The 26,990-nt window shown below is 41.2% G+C and overlaps 1 protein-coding gene across 6 annotated transcripts in view; it reads left to right on the forward strand.

Annotated features, from left to right (window-relative positions):
- METTL24 (methyltransferase like 24) overlaps positions 1 to 26,990 on the forward strand; it is a 170,255-nt gene that overhangs the window by 80,227 nt on the left and 63,038 nt on the right. For 3 of the 6 annotated variants that reach the window (XM_019443076.2, XM_019443078.2, XM_019443077.2), the window contains exon 5: positions 23,054 to 23,182. In XM_019443076.2, coding sequence (XP_019298621.1) covers positions 23,054 to 23,182 — 129 coding nt within the window. Of the gene's footprint in view, positions 1 to 10,427; positions 10,535 to 12,179; positions 12,794 to 23,053; positions 25,305 to 26,990 lie in introns of those variants that run through there. The other 3 variants (XM_019443074.2, XM_053904578.1, XM_019443080.2) reach the window with 2 other exon arrangements.

The raw sequence follows: 26,990 nt of genomic DNA on the forward strand, positions 1-26,990 counted from the left end.
CAGGTTGTTAATGCTTGCTATGTCCTAACTACTCTCAAATATATCATATTCCATGCTATAGATGAAGAAGAGAGAGTGTTTTTGTTTCCTTTTGCTGAATGCTACTGAACACTCTTCAGGTACCCCGTGAACCCTTTTTTAGGAACTCAACCAGTGGCAGGGGACCAGTGATGAGGTCCTTGCCCTCAAAGACATCATGGTCTATAGGGAGAAACCTGTGTTTGTACAAAGATTATATAGTAACATACTACTGCTGTAAGAGAAGCAGAAGAGGAGTAACTCTTTTTTCTTGGGGTGGGGAGTGGTCAGGGAGGTGATAGGAGGAGGAGAAGAGGAAATATTTCAGCTGGCTCTTGCAAGTTGAAAAGGAGTTTATCAGAAATAGAAGGTGGGAGGGGTTAGTAAATGCAAGGGCAAAGGTGTGGTAAAGATCATTGTAAATTCCAAAAAAGTAAAAAATTCAACGTGGCTGGCACAAAAGGTGATTTGTGGAGAGAGCAAGGTCATGAGGCAAAGAAAGGAGAGTTTGGGCCCAGGCGGTGAAAGACTTGGTGAGCCCAGTAAAGGAGGTTGGACTTTATTTTGAAGCTGCGGGCAGCCTGCAGGGGCCCTGAAACAAGGGACTTAAATAACTGGGTTTTAAATTAGGTAGATAATTCTAGAAACATTGTGGAGGGTGGACAATTCAAGGCTAAGTTCTCCTGAGAGTAGAGTTCATTGGAAATATCGGGTGAGCAGGCATTAAAGGACTGATAAGAGCCAGTGCGGTGGAGGCAACATTAGTCAGCCTTGGCATTTTAGCAATAGCTTTCACATCTGTCAGTGCCTGCCAAAATTTAAAGTGTGGGCAGGAATAAGGGACTTTCACTTTTCATTTTATGTATTTCTTTCCCAGTTGCATTGTTACAACCAACTTTTTAATAAAACAAATTTGTTTGGGAAAAAAAAAAGAAGTTGAATCCCACTGCAATAAAATTAAAGCTACAGAACAAAACATCTTAAAGCTCTCTTTAATAATTCATTCTAAAAAGAAATATTCATTTCTAAAACATTTAAAAATTCCTCTAGGGCTTGCTCTAAACAAATTTGAACTGGGTTTTTGCCGATGAAGAAAACAGAAATATGTCACATTCCCCACAAACAATGTAAGTGGTTTTTGCACTATCAGCGACTTGTGATTTTCCTCTGGGGATCTGGTTAATCCAAATTGTTTATATCTCCAAATAAATATTTGATATTTAGCTATGAACTGTGCACTTATAACTGCTTTTGAATGTGGGTGTGGAAATTACCCCACAGATAAGTGAGAATTGACTTAAAAAAAATAATAACTTCCCCGTACACTGTTTCTGTAGAGTTCAAATGTGGGCCTGATTGACAATTTCCAGCACAAAGATCAAGAAACTCACAATTGATACAGTCTAGTTTACCACACTCAGTTTTTTGGAAACAGCAAATTGGAAACATATGCTCTTAACTGAAGATATTGAGAAGCTGTTGCCGTCTGAATTCATTAGTTAGACATCCAGTTACTAAGGAACTCAATCAAATTTGGCAACTCACTTTAGAAGATGGAGCTGCTTTTGCTTTTTTCACAAGAAACAAGACAATTAGAACACATCTGTCTCCGGGGCGCCCGGGTGACTCAGTTGGTTAAGCACCGGACTCTTGGTTTTGGCTCACGTTATGATCTGGTGAGATCGAGCCCTGAGTCGGGCTCTGTGCTGACAGCATGGAGCCTGCTTGGGATTCTTTCTCTCCCTCTCTCTCTCTCTCTGCCATTCCCCTGCTTGTGCTATATCTATCACTCTCAAAATAAATAAATAAACATAAAAAACCCCACATCTGTCTCCATTTAGACATTTATAGAAAATACTGATAAGAGGGTCATTAGTAAACTGAAAGATCTTAAACTTGCTAGTATAATGTCTTATAAGAGATTTGGTTTTGCAGGAAGTTCAAATGTTATTACATTATTCGGAGAAGAAGCTGGTAGAGCTAAGAGGGAAGGATTCTCATTCTTTTTTTTTTTTTTTCAATATATGAAATTTATTGTCAAATTGGTTTCTGTACAACACCCAGTGCTCATCCCAAAAGGTGCCCTCAATACCCATCACCCACCCTCCCTTCCCTCCCACCCCCCCATCAACCCTCAGTTAGTTTCAGTTTTTAAGAGTCTCTTATGCTTTGGCTGTCTCCCACTCTAACCTCTTTTTTTTTTCCTTCCCCTCCCCCATGGGTTCCTATTAAGTTTCTCAGGATCCACATAAGAGTGAACACATATGGTATCTGTCTTTCTCTGTATGGCTTATTTCACTTAGCATCACACTCTCCAGTTCCACCCACGTTGCTACAAAGGGCCATATTTCATTCTTATTGCCACGTAGTACTCCATTGTGTATATAAACCACAATTTCTTTATCCATTCATCAGTTGACGGACATTTAGGCTCTTTCCATAATTTGGCTATTGTTGAGAGTGCTGCTATAAACATTGGGGTACATGTGCCCCTATGCATCAGTACTCCTGTATCCCTTGGAAGGATTCTTATTCTATTTAACATGCTTGGGAGCTATCCTTGGTACCTGAAAAAGTGTCTGCCTAAAACCACCTACTCCCTGAAGTATAGAGCATCCATATTAGGGAAGGTGTTCATGGTGACAGGTTAACAATGGACTGACTGTCAAGCTCCATGAGCAGTGTATGTATGTTAGGAAAACTGCATCCTACCCTTGATTTCTATTGAAAAAGTGCCATCTGGAAAACTCCTCCAGCTCCAGTAAAACTGCATTGCCTCATGGCTGAAGTTCCCAGGCATCAGCAATTCTTTTAAAGAAGGAAGATGAATAAGAGGATAGAGAATCCTGGGAACCTCAATTTAAAAGTGATCAAAACAGCCACCATTGAAAGCAAGCAAGATGATGAAGTTCCTGGTTGACAACCTGTAAAGCTTTCATGATTACCTTCACTCTCTTTGTTCTGGGCCAACACAGAGACTTAAAAAAGCCCATTATATGTATTGATCTCTTTGATTCAGTTAGAAGCATATAGATTTGGATGATTTTCAAAGATAATCATCTGCCAAATCTCCCACATGTCAATTAGTATCAGACAAAGTAGCAAATGCATCTTTTCACTTTCACTGTTGGGCAGCCCTACTGTTTGCTGGGTCTGAGGAATACAAAAGGCCTTAGGGCAGTGGGAGAGGAGAAATCTCAACCAGAAGTCCTCTGCAAGCCTTGTCTCCCCCTTCTCTTTTGCATCCTCTTCTTTCACCTACCTGTTCCTTGTCAAATGAATGAGGCTCTTACATACTTTGATCTCAGTGTTTCAGTGACTCCTTCACTCTTCTGTATGTGCCATATCCCTTCCTTTCTTTTGAATTTGCAATCTTTCCTGCGTGTGCAATTCAGAGATTGCCAGGTGTAAATCATAGATGTTGTGAAACATGAACAAAATACAGACTTCTCATTAAATTCATGTTAGCATGAAAATACAGTGCCAACTCTTATTTTCTGGGAAGATCAACTCTCACTTTGTCATGTAGTCCTATGTACAGTAAATCAATTGGGCATATCTCCACTACTATGGGATCACAAAGGCCTAGGACAGCCCATTGAATTACACCAAACAGAAGCTTGCACTGTTTGCACACGTCTCTAGAATATACAAGTTGAGATGTTGAACTGATCTTTGCCTGAAAAATAAGGGAGCTGTATATGAGCATTAAGAGCAGATAACTTTTTGGGGTACCTAGGTGGCTCAGTCGGTTGAGTGTCTGACTTCCACTCAGGTCATGATCTCATGGTTTGTGAGTCCGAGCCCCACATCAGGCTCACTGCTGTCAGCACAGTGCCCTCTCAGATCCTCTGTTCCCTTCTCTCTGCCCACCCCCTGCTTGTGTTCTCTCAAAAATAAATAAACAATTGGGCATGCAAGCTGGTGCAGCCACTCTGGAAAACAAGATGGAGTTCCTCGAAAAACTAAAAATAGAACTACCCTACGACCCAGCAATTGCACTATTAGGCATTTATCCACGGGATACAGGTGCGCTGTTTCAAAGGGACACATGCAACCCCATGTTTATAGCAGCACTATCAACAATAGCCAAAGTATGGAAAGAGCCCAAATGTCCATCGATGGATGAATGGATAAAGAAGATGTGGTATGTATATATATATATATATATATATATATATATATATATATATATATATATATATACACAATGGAGTATTACTTGGCAATCAAAAAGAATGAAATCTTGCCATTTGGAACTATGTGGATGGAGCTGGAGGGTATTCTGCTAAGTGAAATTAGAGAAAGACAAAAATCATATGACTTCACTCATATGAGGATTTTAAGAGACAAAACAGATGAACATAAGGAAGGGAAACAAAAATAATATAAAAACAGGAAGGGGGACAAAACAGAAGAGACTCATAAATATGGAGAACAGAGTTACTGAAGGGGTTGTGGGAGGGGGGCTGGGCTAAATGGGTAAGGGGCACTAAGGAATCTACTCCTGAAATCATTGTTTCACTATATGCTAATTTGGATGTAAATTTTTAAATAAATAAATAAATAAATAAATGTCATAAATTGCAAAATAAATAAATATTTAAAAAATTTATAAAAAAGAGCAGATGGCCTTTTAAAGTGAAAGAAAAAACAACAAAAAACCCCACTAGCAACAGATTTCAGTATTATATATACTGTTTGATTTCAATTACCTGCTAAGGTAGATAAAATGATACAAGAACTATAACCAGAATGTTAATAGTCATTTCCTCTTGGGACAGGGATTTTGGACAATTTTTTTTTCTTTTTCTCCATATCTTTTCTCACTTGCCCAATTTTTTAAACAGTTCCATGTCTTATTTTTATAAATAGAAAGAAACAAATAGCATCCCAAATTGTCCTCTTCTAGGGAATGGAGAGGCCTGGGTGGGGGGGCAGGATGTCATATGTTTGTTGTTTGATGGGTTTAGGTGTCAAACAGTTTTTCTCTTTTTGACAGTTAAACATGTTCTATGGTGTTGGCTATAGGCCTGGCCTCTTCCAATTGGACCTGAATCTGAAATCAGGAATCGAAGGGAATATACAGTCTATTTTGGGTGTGGAGGGGATGAATTAGTGGGAGGAAACCCATCTTTAGTGGGAGCGGAGGCTTATGGCCATTATTCCAGCCTCCACAAAACGCAAGTGGTAGTTTTCTTCTTATTATGCGTTCATGCTGATTTGTATGGAACTTCACAAACCATGAATTGCCAAAGAAAATGTCCCAGCCCCAAATTATGCCTTTTGGTCATACAGAAGCTATGAAATGAATATAAATGACAATTTTGTTATTCTAGAAAAAGTAGTACATGGAACAAAGGGGAGAGGACACTCGTTCCCATGGTTAAATAAGCTGCAACCACTCAAATGTGTGTGCTTTCTCTGGACGCAGGGCCTGAGTGTTGCCTTTTGCCTCCAAGAACAACAGTTAGTAGGCCACGCGCAAGCAAGGAACTCAACAAAGAATTCTCAAACTAATAAATACTGCCCATTTGCTTTTCTCCTGCCTTTTTGCAAAAAGAAGCTGTAAATCAGGAAACCACTGACAATGTTGTATTTGGGGCTTGGATCCCTTAACCGTTGTTAACAGTTCTGAAGTCAGTCCCAGTTAGAATCCTGATTCTACCACTTAGTAGCTGTGTGCCCTGGGTTGGTTGGTTAACTTCTCTGAATCTCAGGTTTCTATGGAAACTGCTTGGATTTGGTTTTGGCTTCACCTTTTACAAGCCGTGTGGCCTCCCTAGGCCTCAGTTTCCCTACCTGTAGCATAAGGATAATGAAACATTTCATTCGTTGGTTGGGAGATTAGTGGGTATTGCAGGGAAAGTGCTTAGCGTGCTGCTTGGCTTGGCACATAGCAAGTGCTTAATTAAAGTTGGTTGTTAGTTTTTAATTACCAGTAGTGGCGAGGTAAAAAGATACTGTGTTCTGAGAGATGGTGGATATAAAACAAATGTTAGGGGCTTTGCTTCCAGCGAGAGCTAATGAACAGTTACTTCTACAAGCCACAGTCTTAACGTTTTCCCAGAGATGAGGTTTCTAGATATAATCTATACCTGAATATCTAGCACATTTCTTTCAGTATTTTATGGGTGATATCTATGTGTTGTCAGTACCGATATTTACGTGTATAAATTTTTTTCTCCTCTCCCTGTAATTGCCACATAAATTTAACAGGATCTTCAAAACTGGTACACTTGTATTTTTTCTTGCAAGTTTTTTTTAAAGACTTTTAAATTTTTTCTTATTTTCTGGCTTTTAGCCATACATCTGTTTATAGTTTTCTTTCATTTAATCTTGTCTTTTCTCTTGGGTTGGGACTTGTGCATATGTCTTGATTATAAGCAGAAATGATTTCACCTAATTCTGTATTTATAATTTTGTATTCTTTTGCATAAAGAGAGCCCTTAAATTAAATAAGCTTTAAGCTCTACAAAACCACAGTCTGCTTCAATTAGAAGCTACATTTGTTTTGCAGGTGAAAGACTTGGTATATTCACCTTAAAATCATCTCAAGTGAATGTTATTATAGGAGGATTAGGAGACTAAAGAGATCTTTATTTTCTTGCTCCACTTGAGTCTTGCCTGAATTTTCCTTTGCTTCTTTGAGAAAAGCATCTGTGCTTTCAATGAAAATATGCAGACATGTAGAATTCATTGGGTGGTCAAAATATAATCAGTCAGTATCTGGTTTCTTAAGTATATATTAGAATTTCAAATGTATAGAACAGATAAAAAAAAAAGAGAACTAACTTCATTAACATAACTCCTCAAACCTAGGTTTTTCAGGCTAACGGACTGACCAAGTGTGATTTCACAGCCCCATTTTGTTAACGTATTATGCATTTTTGGGTTCAGAGACAAAGGGAGAGTGCAGTGTTGTGGTCCTGAGAGGTCTGGCAGGAGAGCAAATGCCATGATTCTGGAGCAAAGAGGAGGAGGCAAGAAGGAAATACGTAAGGAATCCAAAGGAAGAGTGATCCCAGAATTAGAAAGTTGCTTACCAGTTCAGGACGTGCTGAATATAACAGTGAACTTCTAAGTGGAGACTTTAACTTCCAATAGGCATGGATTGCTGCCTGGATTCACTGCCACTAATTACTTCCCTGCAGAAGGCTTCAACTCTGAGTAACTTTGAAAATAGAGACACCACTCTTGATAAGTAATTAAGAAAACTAGAATATGTTAAAGGTATTTAAAATCAAGTTGGGTTGCATGTGAAAAACAATTACAGTGGCTTAAACTATAGAAAATTTTTCTTCTCTCACATAAGAGAAGTTCTTAGGGTAGATAGTTCAAATCTTGCAAAGAGACTCTGTAGTCATCAGAGACCTAAGGTCCATCCCATCCAGCTCCCCTCTCTTCCTTCCCTGGGGTGGAATTCTTCTCCGCAGGGTCCAATAGCGCTGCTATAGCTTCAGCCATCACACCCCTGCCCCAGGCAAAGGGATGGAGAAAGCACTACTAAGTACAGCCCTTTTTTAAAAAAAGAAACTTCCTGGAAATCCTACGTGACACTTTGACTTCTATCTTATTGGTCAGATTTTAGTCCCATGGCCACACAGTCATAAAAGAGACTGGGAAATATAGTCTTTTATCTGGGCAGCAATGTGATCAGCTGGAAATCAGATTTTCTTATTGAAGGAGGAAGGAGAATGGATATGTGGGCAAGCGATACCTCTGCCGTGATACATTTGCCTTCAAACTAAATGATGGTATATATGTTGCTATTTTTCTTTATTAAGAACCAAGCATTAGCCAAATTATGGAAAGAGCCTAAATGTCCATCAACTGATGAATGGATAAAGAAATTGTGGTTTATATACACAATGGAGTACTACATGGCAATGAGAAAGAACGAAATATGGCCCTTTGTAGCAACGTGGATGGAACTGGAGAGTGTGATGCTAAGTGAAATAAGCCATACAGAGAAAGACAGATACCATATGTTTTCACTCTTATGTGGATCCTGAGAAACTTAATAGGAACCCATGGGGGAGGGGAAGGAAAAAAAAAAAAGGTTAGAGTGGGAGAGAGCCAAAGCATAAGAGACTATTAAAAATTGAGAACAAACTGAGGGTTGATGGGGGTGGGAGGGTGGGGAGGGTGGGTGATGGGTATTGAGGAGGGCACCTTTTGGGATGAGCACTGGGTGTTGTATGGAAACCAATTTGACAATAAATTTCATATATTGGAAACAAACAAACAAAAAAAAAAGAACCAAGCATTTTATAGGATCTGAATCTGTATTAATGTGCTTAGGGGGAAGCTGGTAATGATCATAAGTAAATTTAGAAAATGGCCAATTGTGCTTTTTCTGGGTACTCCTGGTACAAAGAGATGCTCGGCAGAGAGGGATATTGGGAGAAGGAAGGGATCACACTTCTTTCTCGAATATTGTAGTGGTCCTTGAACGGAACTCTTCGTTAGCCCTTAAGTCTCAGTCTCAAGGACGATAAACTTAGGGTAGTATTTGCCCCAAAGCTGCACTAGTGTCTGATGTATGTTAATGTGTGTGTGTCTCAGATTTAGAGCAAAGGGATGGTATTTGAGATGTGGAATATCTGCCACTAATTAATTACTTTGTGATCTTGGGCAATTAATTCATTTAGCCTTTTCAGGCTTTAGTTTTTCCATGTCTATAAAATGAGGAGGTTAGACCAGATGTTCACAACCCCACTGGCTTCAATTTTCCATAACCTGGAACCTAGGAGGTTGATTTAACCATCTTCCCATCTACCTATCCATCTGTCCACCTGTCTACCCATCTACCCATCCACCTATCAACTACTTTTGATAGTGCTTGGTGGTGTGCTAGAAGCTGGGGATTAAAAAAAAAAAGTTATTAGCCTTCATGGAGCTTATAGTCCATTCTTGGCCACAGGGAGTATAACTCTTTTGCCCCTTGTCAGATGCAAATGCAGTTGAAGAAACTGTTTTAAATTTCACCTGCCAGTGTGTTATGTAGAGATGGTTCTTGTCTATTATGTGTGAAACATCTCTGTAGATTTCCTATTTTAATTCTTTCCCTGAGTCATCTCCCAAAACATAGCTGCTGTGGTGCAGAGAAGACACATTTTGATATTAGCTTAAACAAGATGATCATAATTTGGGGGGGGGGGGGGAGGGTTGGTTATGGACCGCATTGTGAATTGGTAAAAATAATAACAGCTAACACTGATGGAGCACATACTCTGTGTTGGGTGCTGTGCATGGTGCCTTATGTGCATTTCTCCTCAAGGCCATTTGACCTCAAGACAGGTAGGAGTCCTTTTGTTCTTCTCTGAGTCACTGAGAGGCTATACAACCTGGGCCAGACCCATGTGATGAAGCAGTTGTCCCCAGAGCCAAAGTCCCAGGGACCACAATGTTCTTAGTAGAGTGTTCATGAGCACAAACACACATTTTTACATACAGTTCCAAGGAGTACAAGCCACACCGACACCGTGGTGATGTGTTTAGGGAACCCTGACCTAACTGTATCCTAATGAAGAAAATAGCTGATGTTGGAAAACCATTATATACCCCCTCAGGTCAAAGAGTCCCAGTGTGTGGATACTTTCTGCACTGGTCATGAGAAGGGGGAGAACCCAGCCCATGTTGAGGCTGAGAGCCCTGTGCATACATGCCGTAAAAAACTAATGTCATGTCATCAGCCACATCCAGTGGTTCTCAAAGTGTGGTCCTTGGATCAGTAGTGTCACCAGCAGCTGCACTCCTGGTAGAAATGCAGATACTCAGGCTCTGTTCTAGATCTACTGAATCAGAGGCTGTGTGTTGACATGCCCTCCGCTGATTCTGATGCATGGGATACCCGGAGCAGCACTGTCCAAAAGAACTCTGGGTAGCAATGGAAGTGTCCCAGGGCTGCACTGTCCAGTATGGTAGCCCCCAGCACAGGTGGCTTTTGAGCACTTGAAATGTGGGTGGAGGAAAACTGAATTTTTAATTTTATTGGATTTTAACTAATTAAAATGTAAATGGCCACATGTGATGAATGGCCATTGTATAGGGCAGCACCACTTAGCCCCATGGCATTCCTAAATACTCCTGTTCCTCACAACACAACAAAACAAAGAACTGAATGCCACATCTAGAATTATGTATTATCTATTTGCTTATTCCAGTGTTGATGTTATTTAACTAGAAAATGTTTGGGATGGGGGCCTTGCAGTTTAATGCCAGTGACATATTCCTGTGAGGCGTGAGATGATTCATTTTCAGAAATACCAAATAAAAGCAGTGCTGTCTAGTTCATAATAGGTTTACAACCTATCGGAAATATGTACGAACCACCCCCCTCAAAATGGAGTCCCAAACCCTTAGATGCTTCACTTCCTGGTTCTTCTTCCTCTCTCCATTTCGAGGGCTTATTTTCACGGACTTTGCAAGGAGCATGCGTCAAAGAACTGAAGTGTCTGCGTCACCTCAAGGAGGGTACTTTTTGCCTTACATGGGCATAGGCGACTTCCGGGTAAGGCTGTAAGCTCTGTAGTGCTCAGCCAATGAGGAACCAGGGGAGGGACTTGCATGCTAGGAGATAAATTGTCTGATGCGACTGCCCCAAGTGTGCCTGTCCATCAGACACCCGCTCTTGCAAGAATGTTGAGTAAAGCCTTGCTTCACTGTGCTCGGAGTCTCCGTGTCCCTCCTATGAGAGCTTATTTTTCACATTCTATAACAGAAAAAACAATTTGTGTACATTTCTAAGTCCCATCAGAACTTACGGCATGTGTGGCTTCTTAGATGCTTTTGGATTTTGAGGGCAAGTACTTTTGAATAACCCCAGCAACTCAAATTCCTCAAAGAACGTGAAATTCTGCTTGTACTTGAGGGACAACTATGGTGTTCTTTATGTTGGTCGAGGGGAGATATAGTCACTAGCAGAAAGTTTTGGTGTCCCACACCGAGAGGAAGTCTCATGAATAAAAGGAACAAGGGCAGGACACTGCATGACAGAATAACATTTGGCTAAAGCGTAAGGTTCATAAAGTGTTGAAAATTAAGACCCCGACACCACTTGTGCGGAGTGGGATGATGGAATCCACAGTTGCCCTCATTCCTGACTTCCAGCCTTCGACTCTCTCGCCACTGTTGCAGTCCGTGGGATCCTAAGCAGGATGATCACAGTGCTGGTGGTAGAAAAGAGGGGCCCAGTGTAAGATGTCACAGGGGCAGAAGGGCCAGGACTTGTTATCATAGGGGCTGGTGCACATACCGCGTGTCGGGAACTCTTCATAGAAACGTGACACCCAAGGAGGAGTTGGGTGCTGCCCTGAAGGAACTTAGAGCCCAGGTAAGGGAAGGGAACCAACATGTCAACATATGAGTGCAAACCATGCTATGTGCTTCCCTTAGAGATCAATACGGGGTCCAGAAATGGAGGACATCACATCGAGGTGACCCTGACATATATAGCATATACCCCGAGACCTCTTGCTGTTTCCTCATCTCTCATTTCTGGCTTCCAATTCTGCTGGTCCTTTTATGGTTTTCACCCACGGTCGTGTTTTTCCTCACTCATAGCTCAGTGTATTTTAACCATTAAAAAAACCCAACGAGTATATTTTCTGTTTCTCTAAGTGCTTGGGGCCATGTTTGATGTAGCATAAGTCACATTGCTGGCTCGGTGGAGCTCAGTGGGACTGAGACTGACCAGTCCCACATCTAAGAGTAAACTGTCTGGCTGAAAAACAGTTTATTTGGGTATTTGCGTGGGTATTTATTTGTTTATGCATCTCTTCACTTAGGAATGGTTTAGAGACTTTTTTTTAAACGTCCCATCTCTTTCTGGAAATACTTGAGAACTCTTGCGTAAATATGATTAGGTGAGAAAAATAAATTAACCAGGTGCTGTGGCTTTAAGGCACAGGGTTCTGACCTCAGGTCAGAGACAGATGCCCAGGGAAGTGGGTAGAAAGAAGTAAACTAAAGCATCTGCCTAGCGCTGTCCTGGGTCCCGCCACTGCTTTCCTGCCTGACTGCTGGGGCCAGGTCCCTTGCGGCCTCCTCAGTCCTGCTAAAAGTGCCCTGCTTGGCTCTTTGCTGCTGCAGATCACCAGTAGCCCAGCTGACTTTTTGACTCCTCTCCAACCCACCATTTCCTGTGTCTGACCTAGGTTTCTGGAGCTAGGACCAGGTTATATCACTGCATCCAGCCCAGAAGATTCCTGCCCAGCAGCCTCAGGTTGGACGCTCTGAACAGGCTGGAGATCTGACAACATGTCTTTGTTTGCAAAATTTTCCCTTATTTCTTTTAAAATTCCTTTGTAGGGTGTTGCTCCCTGCAGAGGTCATTTCTGTGATCTGATTACTACGTAAAATTATTTTCCTTTATTATGAGTTCACAATTGGTCTTGACATTAGCTTGGAGTGACCCTTCATATTTCTCATAATATCCAGGGCGGAGCCTTATCTCTCTCTCCATAGTGGTAGAGGAAGTCTTGTAATGTCACGTTTCTGCCAGCCAACAGTGGTAATTGAGGCTGATTTAGTGTGTTTAAAGTCTAAGGATCTTAAAGAGACTTTTAATCCTCTTGTTCATTTAGGATAGAGTCATTTCTTCCATTTTTCTCTATTTTCTACAAAACTAAGATCCTCTTCTTAATGTGTTCAGCTTTTAATTTTGTAGATGCAGATATATCTTGCTGTAAGTAGAATTGATATATAAAAGCCTGGCCTTACTTTGCTTCCTTCATTAAATAACAACTTTTCTTAATTACGCTAAAAAACAGGAAGAAGTAGTATTGATGCAATTATTTAAAGATTATGACTGAATATTGACCCAAACTACAGTAGCTATGGCGAATGAATGTAGCTCGATTTGTTAGGGTGGTAATTAATGATAATAACTTAATTTTTAAAAATATTCATAAATAACTAGATGTGTGGTTAAATGATCATTTTTATAATATAAGCCCAATTACAGAACTCAGTTTGCACGCTCCTTTTCAGGAATCCATTTTTTGCACACTAGATCTCTTTGTAAATGCCGTAATGTGTATGATTCTGGCCCAAAACCCAGGCAGCAGATATTGAGGCAAGCAGCTGTGTTTGTAGGTCAATTATGGCTTGAATAGGAAGTTCCTTGTTCTGTTAGTTGATTGATAAGCTGGATGGTTGGTATTGACATTTCATTGGTGTTATAGCTCAGGCTCTTAGCCAGAGATTTTGATTAATATAATGATTAATTAGCTTTATAATTGATGGTAATAGCCAGTTTTCAGCTTTAATTCATGTTTTCTGGGTGAAAAAGAGAATCTATATCCTTTTATTTATTTTTTAATGTTATTTATTTTTGAGAGAGAGAGGGACAGTGTGCGAGTGAGGGAGGGGTAGAGAGACAGGGAGACACAGAATGTGAAGCAGCCTCTAGGCTCCGAACTGTCAGCACAGAGCTGACGTGGGGCTCGAACACACAAACTGCAAGATCATGACCTAAGCTGAAGTCGGGCGCTCGACTGACTGAGCCACCCAGGTGTCCCGGATCTATAGCCTTTTAAAGATTTAATGTAGAACAATACATAAAGCTTTTTTTTTATTAAAATGTTTTAAATAAAAAGATAGGTAGAGACAATTTAACATGTACTTAGGTAAAATTTGTTTGTCTTGCTTTTTCTTTAAATGGCATGAAGGTTTTTGTCTTATCTAGTGAATCATTCAGACATAGAGACAAACGTATGTTTAGGAAAGCTCCAGAATGTCACATGGTTTCGGGGTAAGAAAACAAATGGTCAGTTGACGGGGTGATGATGACAGTGGAGGAGACTTTTGTAGTGCATCAGTGCAAGCCTCCCAGCCTGAGTACAACTTGCTTTGCCCTCAGTTTCCCAAGAGCAGGTACAGGAAGGGTCTATAGCTTAGTAAAATTATTGAAAGTTATAAACGGTGCCTGGCCTTTGCACATGCTACTCCACTTCTGGGAATATGGTTCTTCTAAGAAAGTAATAGAACAGACTTAAATATGTAGCTCCAAATTAAATATTTGTTGATCACATCAGTGCGCAGTATCCAATTGGAAAGAGTCGATCAGAAGGGGGGATTGATTGGGGTGCCTGGATGGCTCAATCGGTTAAGCATCTGACTTTGTCTCAGGTCATTATCTTGCGGTCTGTGAGTTCCAGCCCCACATCAGGCTCTGTGCTGACAGCTCAGAGCCTGGAGCCTGCCTCTGATTCTGTGTCTCCTCTCTCTGCCCTGCCCTTGCTTGTGCTCTCTCTGTCTCTCTCTGTCTCTCTCTGTCTCTCTCTCTCTCTCTCAAAAAATAAATAATAAAAATTTAAAAAATTTTAAAAGAAGGGGGAATGACTAAGTAAATTAAACTAGTATAAAAGTTAAAAAACATGGAAATGGAGTCAAACTTTTTTCTTGGCAGGAAAGCTCTTTTTCAGGCAAAAATTTGTGAGGGATTCCGAATATATAAAACAGAGGAAAGGGGAGTTGCTTCTGTCAAATTGAGGTAGAGGGCCTAGGGCCTCCCCCACATCTCCTTCACTCCTGCAGGGGCCTCAGCCACCTCAATCACATGCTTAGGCAATCCCCAAGGGACATAGAGAACATTTTAATGAAAATGTATTGGCCTGGAAAGATACTCATGGTTTTTTACATTGTTACATGAAAAAGCATATTTGAAAACACAATGCGATTCTAATTTTACAAACAATGTGTGTGTTTGAATTTTGCCTGTTTACGCTGTGATATATGTGGTGTATGTGTGCGTTTATGGCAAAGAAAAATGTTTAGCAAGAAGTACACCAGGTATTCAAGAGTTAACTCATTTTTTATGGCCTTTTCTTTATGTTTATATATATATATATATATATATATATATATATATATATATATATATATATATAATTTTTCAGTATTCTTCATTTGCTTGAAGTTTCAATACTTTATTTTTTTAAATTTACATCCAAGTTAGTTAGTGTATAGGGCAATAATGATTTCAGGAGTAGATACCAGTGATTCATCCCCTACATATAACACCCGGTGCTCATCCCAACAAGTGTCTTCTTACCCATTTAGCCCATCCCCCACCCACAACCCCTCCAGCAGCCCTCAGTTTGTTCTTTATATTTAAGAGTCTCTTATGTTTTGTCCCCCTCCTTGTTTTTATATTATTTTTGCTTCCCTTTCCTATGTTCATCTGTTTTGTATCTTAAATTCTTCAATGAATGAAGTCATATGATATTTGTCTTTCTCTAATTTTGCTTAGTATAATACCCTCTGGTTCCATCCATGTAGTTGCAAATGGCAAGATTTCATTCTTTTTGACTGCCGATTAATACTCCGTTGTGTGTGTGTATATATGTATATATGTATATGTATATATATACACGCATACATATATACATATATACATACACACACACACACACACATATATACATACCACATCTTCTTTATCCATTCATCCATCAATGGACATGGGCTTTTTCCATACTTTGGCTATTGTTGATAGTGCTACTGTAAACATTGGGGTGCACGTGCCCCTTTGAAACAGCACACCTGTACCCATGGATAAATACCTAGTAGTGCCATTGCTGCATCATAGGGTAGTTCTATTTTTAATTTTTTTGAGGAACTTCCATCCTGTTTTCCAGAATGGCTGCATCAGTTTGCTTTCTCACCAGCAGTGCCAAAGAGATCCTCTTTCTCTGCATCCTTGCCAACATCTGTTGTTGCCTGAGTTGTTAATCTTAGCCATTCTGACAGGTGTGAGGTGGTATCTCATTGTGGTTTTGATTTGTATTCCCTGACGATGAGTGATGTTGAGCATTTTTTCATGTGTCAGTTGGCCATCTGCATGTCTTCTTTGGAGAAGTGTCTATTCATGTCTTTTGCCCATTTCTTCACTGGATTATTTGTTTTTTGGGTATTGAGTTTGATAAATTCTCTATCGATTTTGGATACTAACCCTTTATCTGATATATCACTTGCAAATATCTTCTCCCATTCCATCAGTTGCCTTTTAGCTTTGCTGATTATTTCCTTCACTGTGCAGAAGCTTTTTATTTGATGAGGTCCCAATAGTGCATTTTTGCTTTTGTTTCCCTTGCGTCCAGAGATGTGTTAAGAAGTTGCTGCGGTCAAGATCAAAGAGGTCTTTGCCTGCTTTCTTCTCTAAGATTTTGAAGGCTTCCTGTGTTATGTTTAAGTCTTTCATCTATTTTGAGTTTACTTTTGTGTATGGTGTAAGAAAGTGGTCCGGGTAAATTCTTCTGCATGTTGCTGTCCAGTTTTCCCAGCACCATTTGCTGAAGAGACTGTCTTTATTCCATTGGATATTCTTTCCTGCTTTGTCAAAAATTAGTTGGCCATACGTTTGTGGGTCCATTTCTGGGTTCTCTATTCTTTTCCGTTGATCTGAGTGTCTATTTTTGTGCCAGTACCATACTGTCTTGATGATTACAGCTGTGTAGTATAGCTTGAAGTCTGGGATTGTGATGCTTCCCGCTTTGGTTTTCTTTTTCAAGCTCTCTTTGGCTATTCGGGGTCTTTTCTGGTTCCATACAAATTTTAGGATTGTGTATTCTAGCTCTGTGAAGAATGCTGGTGTTATTTTGATAGGGATTACAAAAGTTAACTCTTTTAGACTCTGGATTATGAGTACTGTAATTCCCTTTCTTTTTTCTTATCTGTAGTTTTAATTTTTAAACAATGACCATGTATTGATTTTTTAATAAGAGAATATTTTGATTAAATATACATATGAATTTATAGAAATCATGGCTTTGGAATATATACTATTTATATATCATACATCTAAATGTACAAGTAACCTCTAACATTTAGAAAGAAGATCTGCATAAATAGTACTTGGTCTCTGTTCTAGTTATCTTCTGCTACATGAAAAGTCACCCCTAAAACTCAACTTTCTTAAAACAACAACCGATCATTTCATTATTGATCATAGTTTCTGGGGGTCAGTATTTGGGAAGGGCTTTGCTGGGTAGTTCTGGCTCAGGGTCTCTTTTGTAGTTACAGTCAGATGATGGAACAGCCGGGGTTGGCCAGGCATCTTTTTCTTCCTATTGATTTAGGGTCTCTCTGCAAGGGCTAGTCTGGACTTTCTCACAGCACTGTAACCTTGGGACAGTCAGACACCTTGCATAGGGGCTAAAGTTTTCAAGGGTGAGTATACCACTGAACAAAGTAGAAGCTTTTATGGCCCAGTCTTGAATGTCATCTGGAACCATTTCTACCATACTCTTAGTCAATAGTAACAAGCCCATCAAGATTCAAGGGGAGCATCACAGGATAGGAGACATAATTCATGGGGCCCAGTGCAAAATGAGAATGCAGGGTCCCTTGTTCAAAACTTACTAAAAATTTCAAGTCCATGGCAACAGAGCATTAAACGAGGTATGGAGCCCTTCTAAGTGGGGGAGCCTGGTGTGGCTGCACAGGTTGCATCCTATGAAGCCATCCCTGGGGAGGGAACATCAGTCCCATCTCTTGATAAGAGGAGCATCGAGGCCATATTGTAGAAAAGCATGAGATGGGAATTAACGGTGAGACCATCTTTGAAGAACAAATCTGTCAGAGTCTCTGTGACTGATATTCCGTTAATGAGGTGGCTCACATTTTTACTCCCCAGAACTGGAGCTATCCATTAAATACAAAGGAGGAACTACTGGCTCTCCAGCAGTCAGGCTGACATAAGAGTAACAGGGATGTATTTTTAAACTCTTTGTGGAGAGATACTGCTTGCCTCTAAATAGACTCGAGCAAAAATACCTGTTTTATATCTGTTATGAACTGCATTGTGTCCCCCACAAAATTCATAGGTTGAAGCACTTACCCTCAGTGTGACTATATTTGGTGAGAAGATCTTTTTTTTTTTTTTTCAAGTTTATATATCTATTTTGAGAGAGAGAGAGAGAAAGAGGGAGAGAGAGAGAGAGAGAGAGAGCACATGAACAGGAGAGGGACAGAGAAAGAATGGGAGAAAGAATCCCAAGCAGGCTCCATGCTGTCTGCGCCAAGCCCAGTGCAGGGCTCAATCTCACGTGACCTGGGCCAAAATCAAGAGTCCATCGCTTAACTGACTGAGCCACCCAGGTGCCCTGGTGATAGGGTCTTTAAGGAGGTCAAGCTAAATGAAGTCATGAGGTGAGGACCTCATCCAATAAGACTGGTGCCCTATAAGAGGAAGAGATACCAGGAGTGCATGAGCACAGAGTAAAGTCCATATGAGGGCACAGCGAAGAAGCAGCTGTCAGCAGGCCAAGGAGCGGCCTCAGGAGAAACCACACTCGCCAACACTTTGATCTTGGACTTTCCAGCCTCCAGACCTGTGAGAAAATATAAATGTCTGTTGTTTAAGCCCCCCGTTCTCTGGCATTTTGTTATAGCATCCTGGGTACACTAATACGGTATCTAAGATTTTTACCTATTTGCTTTACTTGTCCTTGTGTTTTCTTATTAGTCATCCTTAATCCATTGGCTGTCCCAGTTCTTTGTCAGCTTCCAAGGAAAGCCAGATCTGATAGCATATGCCACGTTTCAATTGATGTCCCTTCTTTAATAATATTTTGATGACTAAGGGCTTCATTATTTATTTTTCCTGGAGTATTGCTTATGTCCAGCAAAGGTTCTACTCTAATACTGTAGATCATTCATGGATTTGTATGTACATTTGAAGATTGCTTTTATTAACTGGGTCGATTATTTGCAGACATGACCATGAACAGTTCGTTTCACCCTTTCTGTGTATGCCACTATTGCCCTCAAGGGCTGGAATCTTTCTCACCTCCCCTTGAGTCTGGGCTGGCCCTATGATGTGGTTTGACCGACAGAATGCAATGGAAGTGACGTTGGTGAATCCCAGACCTAGTTCTTTAAAGGTGTTGCAGTGTGTAAAGCAGTCTGCCTATCCTGCTGGGAGTACCTGGGGAAGGGAAAAGGCTCAGGTGGGGAGCTGCAGGCATGAAGATGTTGAGTGCCTGCTGAGTTCCAGGACGGAGAGGGAAGTGGCTAGGGAATGGGGGAATGTCAAGGACAAAGTGCACCAGCTGGCCCTGGTCTTGTGTCCAGGAAGGAACCAGGAATGAAGCACAGGGGTTTCATGATGGTGGTTTCAATTGGCCTCGGAGCCCTGTTGACCTGCCCTGGATATTGCAAAGTTGGAACCGTCAGGGCTGGCTGATGTAGGGGCTAGCAGGACAGCATCCATAATTGCCTCAGAGAGCTGCTGGCCCTTGGATCTCTGGTACGGGACACTTTCCCCAGGCATTGACTGCGGAATTGGCTCCAGAACACATAGTGTCTTCCCAAAGCCGTATGATGATAGCTCCCCTAAACACTGTAGTACTTTGAATTGAGTGACCTCAAAATTCATATGTTGGAGTCCTAACCCCTAGTACCTCAGAATATGAACTTAACTGGAAATAGGGTCATTGCAGACATAATTAGCTGAAATGAGGCCATACTGCTGAAGGGTGGGCCCCTAATCCAGTATGACCGGTGACCTTATAAAGAGGGGAAATTTGGACACAGGCAACACGTAGAAGAAGAAATAACACAACGTGAAGACGAAGAAATAGATCAGAGTAATGCAGAAGCCAAGGAACACCAAAGACTGCCAGCAAACCACTAGGAGCTAGGAGAGAGCACGGAACAGGGGCAGAGAGAGAGGGAGAGAGAGAATCCCAAGCAGGCTCCATGCTGACAGCACAGAGCCTGACTCACGGACTCATGAACCGTGAGATAATGACCTGAACCACAATCGAGTCAGATGCTTGATGGACTGAGCCACCCAGGTGCCCCTGTGGTACTTTTTTCTAGCAGCCCCAACAAGCTAGTACAGAAGCTGGTGCCCCTTTCCCTGCTTTCCCTCGTCCCTGCAGTTCTGGGTGGATGAACGCAGCCATCAACTTGTGCCCATGACGAGGAAGCTGCCAAAATGGCCTCACGTCTTGATCCACTTAAAATGAAAGTTCTCGTTTCCTCAGAACGTTCTGGGAAAGGAGATTTATTGGATCTTTCAGGCACAAGGGAAAGGAGATGATTTTTGGTAAGAGGACCCCTTTAATGCCTCTGAAATGATGCTAGATACATGGTTTGATCTACCTTCTTCAAGACCTTTCTACCCAAGAATATGTCTTTAGTTATTCCAGAGTTTACGGAGGGTTAACACTGAGTTGTTTCTCTCAAGAAAGTTGAGTTAACCTAACTGTATTAGGATTGGCACTCAGTTATTCCAATGTAATCATTTGCATGACTTTTAGTGCCTTAATTGTTGAGAGCTGATGTTAGCATCTGAAAAGTAACATACCTGGTGCGGAAACGTTTAGTGCCTTACACTAACGATAACATTGGGTGCATTATGAAGGAACAGTGGAAATTACATTTGCAAGATCGCTGTGGCGGTAGAACGTTCTGTTAGACAAAAAAAAAAAAAAATGGGAAAAGCACGCAGGAAAAGAAAACCATGTTTTATTCACAGCATTTGTCTGGCTATGCTCTCAGACTGGAAGGCAGGGAAGAGTTTATGAGCTGCTCAGTGCTGCACCAGCCTGGGCCGGATGATTTAGAGCAGCCTACCCAATTCTGATTGAAGCAGAGAATTTTCAGTCACTGGAATCAAAAGAGGTTGGCAGTGTTGTTGTATTTGAAAATGCTTTTCGCACTTTAGATAGGATAGCATTTTGTAAGTGAAAATTGGATTTCCACAGAAAGCACATATTTGCAGTGATGTATCCCAATTTGGTTTTTTTTTTGTGTTTCTCATAACTTCTGATTGATAGCTTATTTTAAAAATATGTTTGGAAAAAAATATGTAATGTATATGCCTCTGTCTTCACCAGTGTAGTTTTGCCCTGTCCCTTTAATAGTTTGTTTTATTGATCACGTTCGATATGTGCAAACTCATAGAAAACTACGGTAAGAAATAAGGCTCTAAGGATTTAAAAAAAATTCTTAACTATGTGAATTGACACAAAATGTTGATTTTGAGTTTGGGATACTTTCTGTGCTAATTGAGAACATTTTGTGAAGTTTTGATTCTATATTTCTTCTGGCAGTTTAATTACCCTAATTCAGAAATGTTCTGCTTAAAATCTCAAAGATTAAACAAGTCAACAAGGTGGGAGGGCAGCAAGATGAGAAAAGAGTGAATTAATTCTGTTGTGCCAGTTCACAGGAATTATCTTAGCCCTTGTGCATGTTCTTCTGGAATCTGCCTTTAGTCGGTTCCTTTCAGAAAAGAAAGTTGTTTTGTGTTTTGTTTTTCCATGTTGCTTTTTCCTCTTTGAGTATGGACAGGCTGGCTTCCAGATATCTGGGCTATTCTAAGGCCTCTTGGTATTCTTGGGGTATTGCCATCCCTCTTTCCCGGGTGGATCATGAGTTACTGTCCAAAGCAAGACAGTGGCAAAAGCATCTCCCCTGGGATCTCAGGATGCTGCTGGGCCAAGACCATTTTCCTGGAGCAGTAATGTCTAAATCCTCTGTATCTTCTCCTCCACCCAACTCTGAAATCACACAAGCAGTGTTGGCAGCCCAGAGTCATTTCTACCAAGTCTCTGTCTGCCTCTAGGGCTGTTTCACTGAGATTGCACCTGTAGAGAGTAATTCTTTAAGCTGTAACGTGTTCTGCAGCTCTAAACTGGGGATGTTGGTAATACTGCTTCTACTCGCTGACCCTTAGTCACTCTCTAATAGCAACCTGGTTTCCACACCGAAAGCCGTCGAGGGAATCTGAGCTACCATTTTCCCCCTTGTGGTTTACGAGGAGTCGGCATCGCATAAGTGGTTAAGAACACGCGCCAGGTAGACAGACTCAGTTCACCTGTCACTACTGCCTCTCCGGCTGTGTGACGGGGGATGGGTTGTTCTCTGAGTCTGGGTTTCCTAAACTTCAAACAGGGGTGGAAACAGCATCACCCTTGCAGAATCGTTGAGAGGAGTAAATGGACGTTGCAAGCGAAGCACTATGCGTAGTGCCAGGCGCATATAAGCACTCAGCAAGTCGTTAGCTCTCATTGCTTTCTGGAGGTATTTGGGGTTCTGTTATTCTAATAGCAAAGCCAGCGAAACCGAGCTGATTCTCCTGACTTAATGAATTGCAGCATCTTTCCTGTCCTACCCTTCCTATATTTCATCGTCCCTGGAATGTGAACTTACATTCATTAGATGAACAGAGGATGGTGTTGCCTCCCCCCTCCCCATCCCCTTTTAAAATGCTGTGCTGATGTTTACTTTGAAAAAGAAATCATGGAATAATAATAGATTTTTTTTTTTTTTTTTACAAGTCTAACATTCAGATACCTGAGAACTCTGCCTGGCTTCTAGTCTTGAGAAATTGGAGGGAGCTGAGGTTTGTGAGGCGGTCTTGCAGGCAGTGGCCCTCTGCCAGTCCCTCCCGGTGGGCCACCATTCTGTCTGGACCATGGCTGGGTTCCTGTGAGCAGGGTCTAGGTTGTTGGGGAGGGGCCATGGGCATGCAGTTCTGTGAAAACACATGCTCCAACATCTCCTTCTCAGGCATCCATTCTCATTGGGCAGAAGGTAGGACGGTTCATTATGATTTCTGGCTGGCATTTCATTATTTGTATATTAACATTTAGTGTGGAGTGAAGTTAAAAATTCATGTTGCGGGCGCCTGGGTGGCTCAGTTGGTTAAGCAGCAGACTTCGGCTCAGGTCCTGATCTCACAGTTCATGAGTTCGAGGCCCACGTGAGGCTCTGTGCTGTCAGATCAGAGCCTGCTTCAGATCCTCTGTCCCTCTCTCTCTCTCTCTGCCCTTCCGCCACTCGTGCTCTCTCTCAAAAAAACCCAAACATTAAAAAAAAAAACGCACAAAAAAACATTTAAAGAAAAGAAATTCATGTTGTCAGTGGCCATTTGAAAAAGCTGTCTAACTCTAAAATTTGAAACATTCTGCTTTCGTAGGAGGTAGTTATACAGTGATGCTCCTGATGTCAAGATGGTATTTTTAACAACGCTTATTGAATCTGCTAATCTCATTTCATCATTTTGTTACAGATTGATGTTCTCAAAGCAGATCTGGAAAGCGCAGAATGGAAAGTTTTAGAAAATCTTATTCTGGAAGATGTCCTTGAACAAATTGGACAGCTCACCTTTGAGGTTCATCTCCACTGGCCTGGGTTTGAGGTCAGTGGCCGGGACAGCAGTGTCGTGAGGTTCTGGTACAGCCTCCTCAAAGAGTTAGAACTAAAGGGTTTCAGGCTTTTTCATAGTTACAAAGATTTATCTAAACCTCAGCTGTTCTTGAAGAAAGATATTTTCAATGCAAGTAGCTGTTATACTCTGAGTTGGGTGAATACAAGATGGAAATAGGATGAAAGACCTCATCAAGAACTCAAGGAAATAATTACAGCATGAGGCGTGTCCAGCAGTCTAATTATCGGTGTACTTGCCCAGTCTCCACTAGCCTGTTACCTGCTGGAGGCGGGGGTTGTGTTATTGCCTCTGTAGTGCAGGTAGCTTGGCACCTGCCACGTGCTAGGGGCACAGTTAACACTCGCGGAAGGGATGGACACAGAGGGCCATAGGAGTCAACCTCCATCTGCCCAGATGCTAGGCCTTTCACCTGTTTGCCTCTGACAGAGTGGGGACGCTTGTCCTCCTTCATTTTAACATGGAAGATAATCCCCCACATATCTGTTTTCCCTAAAATTCGTTTTGTGTCTGAAGTCCATGAATTCAGCAACATGAAGAAGAAATTACATAAATTTTCCATTCTTACTGCGTTCCTGAGATTAAGTTTGTAGCTTACTGTTCAAAACAGAGCCTTTCCTTTGACTTTCACTCAAAGGTTTTTTTCTGTTCACCTTGGTCAATAACATTGTTTACAGCCTTGTAGATTTCAATCATTCCTACTTGCCTTTTGCCGAGGGCTCTGCTGTGGGGTTATAAGAGCCACTGATGCTGGTTTCTGGGAACTCAGGCACACCCAATTCTGTCTTTGAGTTTCAAAGACTAGAACATCAAGAACTTCAACTCAGGATTCCTTCAGACTCAGCCTTAAATCCCCTTCTGTTCCTATGAAACTAAGCACAAAGCAGAATTTTCGTGTCTTTACTGTTGCCTTTTCTGACTTCAGACCTGATTTCTCAACCACCGACTTGCCTACGCTGTCAAATCTTTTTTTTTTTTAATACATGATCTGAAAGATTAAGTGAGTTTTTTGTAACTGCCAGTTGGCATTCATTACAAGACTGTGGCCTGAGAGCCAAAATCTGTATCTTTCCTGGGACGGTTATGCAGTATTTCAGTAGTGCCAATCTTTTTTACATTTTTAAATATTAAACAGAAAAGTGTAGGTTCTTGGTAGTTCAAATGATCTCTATCATTTTTATTTATAGGATTAGACATTTATCCCTACGAATGATTTTCAAAAATTCTACTTCAAATAAGTTAAATGGTATAAAATAAAGCAAATTATTACCTTATTATAAATTGAGTTTATTTCCTGGCATTTTTACATCCTGAGAGAGCAGGAAAATTTTGTGTCCATTGTTTGTTCAAGAAATCTAGGGAGTGAGTAAAATACTGTTTGCTACTAGTCTTTATTCCTTTTCCCCATTTTTTACCTCCTTTTACTCCAGATGTTCCCTGTGTTGGCTTTTTGTTTCTTGCAGTGGTTTGAAAATACCGTTCCTCAAGTGAGAAACCAAGATATATTAGCTAGATAATCTTACTAACTTCAGTTCAAAAGGGAACAAGATTTTCTGAATTAGTAGTGATGATTTTGAAAAATACAAATGAGGTTTTTATTTTAAAACTCATAGTACACTAATAAAATTCATTGAGGTGGGAAGACCAGCTTGAATAAGTGTGATTTAAAGTAGCAGTTAGGAGTTCCGGGTGGCTCAGTCGGTTAAGTGTGCAACTTTGGTTCAGGTCATGATCTTATAGTTTGTGAGTTCAAGCCCTGCATTGGGCTGTGTGCTGACAGCTCGGAGCTTGGAGCCTGCTTCAGATTCTGGGTCTCCCTCTCTCTCTCTCCCTCCTCCCCCCTCTCTCTCTAAAAAAATAAAAATAAATTAAAAAAATAGCAGTTAAGTTGCTCTCAAGACCATAGGTATTTCAGAAGTACAAAGTGGCGTAACTCTCAGTTTGCATGGTGTTGTCTCCAGAACAAGGTTAACTTCAGCCTAGTTCCTGTTTGGATTATATCACAGATTCTCTCTTTTATTTTTTAATTAAAATTTTCCACACTGAAGTATGTACAATAAACCTGCTTTTTACATTAAACCTTTTTTAAACCTTCTTTTACACTAAAGTGTGAAATGTACTAATCCTATGTGTCCAGGCTGATCAGGTTTTAGATATGTACACACCCATATTAAGATTTTTAATTCATCAGATTGAAGATTTAAGGAATGACTGAAAGCCCCCTTTGTACAGGGCAGGTTACCACTAATTCCAGATTGGTGGTGCAGAACGTTGACTTCATTACATTATATATATATCTGAGGTAAGAATGGCTGTACTGTTAAGGAGAAAAACCACTCAAAATAAATCACAAACACACCCACCCACACCCACCTACTAGGCAGCTTGTTCAATAGTTATTTGTACTTGTTTTATGCTTATTTCTAAGGCTGTCCTTCATTCCCTTCATGGATAGTTTGAAATTTATGATGAGTATTCTGACTGTTGCTATGGTTTCCCTGCCTCTAAAATTTATTATGCTTATTGTGTAGGCTGGGGTTTCTTAACCTCATCAAGGATTGCCATTTTGGGTTGGCTAATTCCTTATGGGGGGAGGGAGGGCTGTTCTGTGCATTGTAGAATGTTCAGCAGCATCCGTGGCCCCACTCAATACCAGGAGCATCTCTCCCTCTGCTCCCTCAGTTGTGACAACCACACATGTCTCCAGACAGTGTCAAATATCCCCTAGCGGCAAAATCATCTGCCGCGGAGAAATACTGGTGTAGGCCATGAGAGAGGGTCTGGGGTACCACAGGGTACCACAGGACTGCTGTTTGGGAAGCTCCTGTTTGAGAAGAGCGGGAAAAATGAGAACCAGCACCACTGTAACCACCACAAAGGCAGCACAAACAAAACACAGAGAACAGATGAAGTCAGGAGCTGCTATTGAGAGCTTAGCGTGTGTCCAGCACTGGGCAGAGATTGCCCCTGATTCTCCCAGCAACCCTGCCAGGAAGTGTAATTTTCCCAGTTATACTGGTAAGGGAATTCTGAGAGATTAGATAGCTTTTCCAGAATATGCCACTAGTGGATGATGGTAGAGCAGGAATCCACATCTGAGCCTTTCAGATCCGGAGCCTGTGCTGGCCCCCTTCCCTCCACAATGTCACCTCAATAGCCTCTAACAGATGTAAGATGCTACTCCCATGGATGTATTTTTGCTTCCTTATTAGTAAATGGGGTGTGTGTGTGTGCGGGGAAGGGAGAGAACCACAAATATACTAAGATCAGACCTGCAAATCTGTTAGAGTTGGAACGTTTTTGTAGCATGCAGGTTTAATTTAAACAACCTACTTGCAGGGCGCCTGGGTGGCTCAGTTGGTTGAGCATCCGACTTCGGCTCAGGTCATGATCTCACGGTTAGTGAGTTCGACCTGCGCATTGGGCTGTGTGCTGACAGCTCGGAGCCTGGAGCCTGCTTCAGATTCTGTGTCTCCCTCTCTCTGCCCCTCCCCCGCTCATGCTCTGTCTCTCTCTGTGTCTCAAAACTAAATGTAAAAACAAAATTTTTTTTAAACAATCTACTTGATTAAAATATGCCTGCCAAATGGAGGCTCAGCGAAAGAATACGGAGACCCAGCAACCCCTCGGTCAGTATTTCAGTTGCCAGAAAAGCTCTTGCAAGGCCTGGAAGCCGTTCTTGGCCCTGGCTCATCCCACTGTGTGGTACTTTCCTCATGGGTTTAGAAAGGGCACAGTCACTTGGAAGTTCAGTGTTTCCTTTGTTTAGTCTTTGACCTGC

The sequence above is a fragment of the Panthera pardus genome, unplaced genomic scaffold (assembly GCF_024362965.1).
Source record: "Panthera pardus isolate Hobbes unplaced genomic scaffold, ASM2436296v1 HiC_scaffold_17, whole genome shotgun sequence".
Classification (NCBI taxonomy): Eukaryota; Metazoa; Chordata; class Mammalia; order Carnivora; family Felidae; genus Panthera; species Panthera pardus.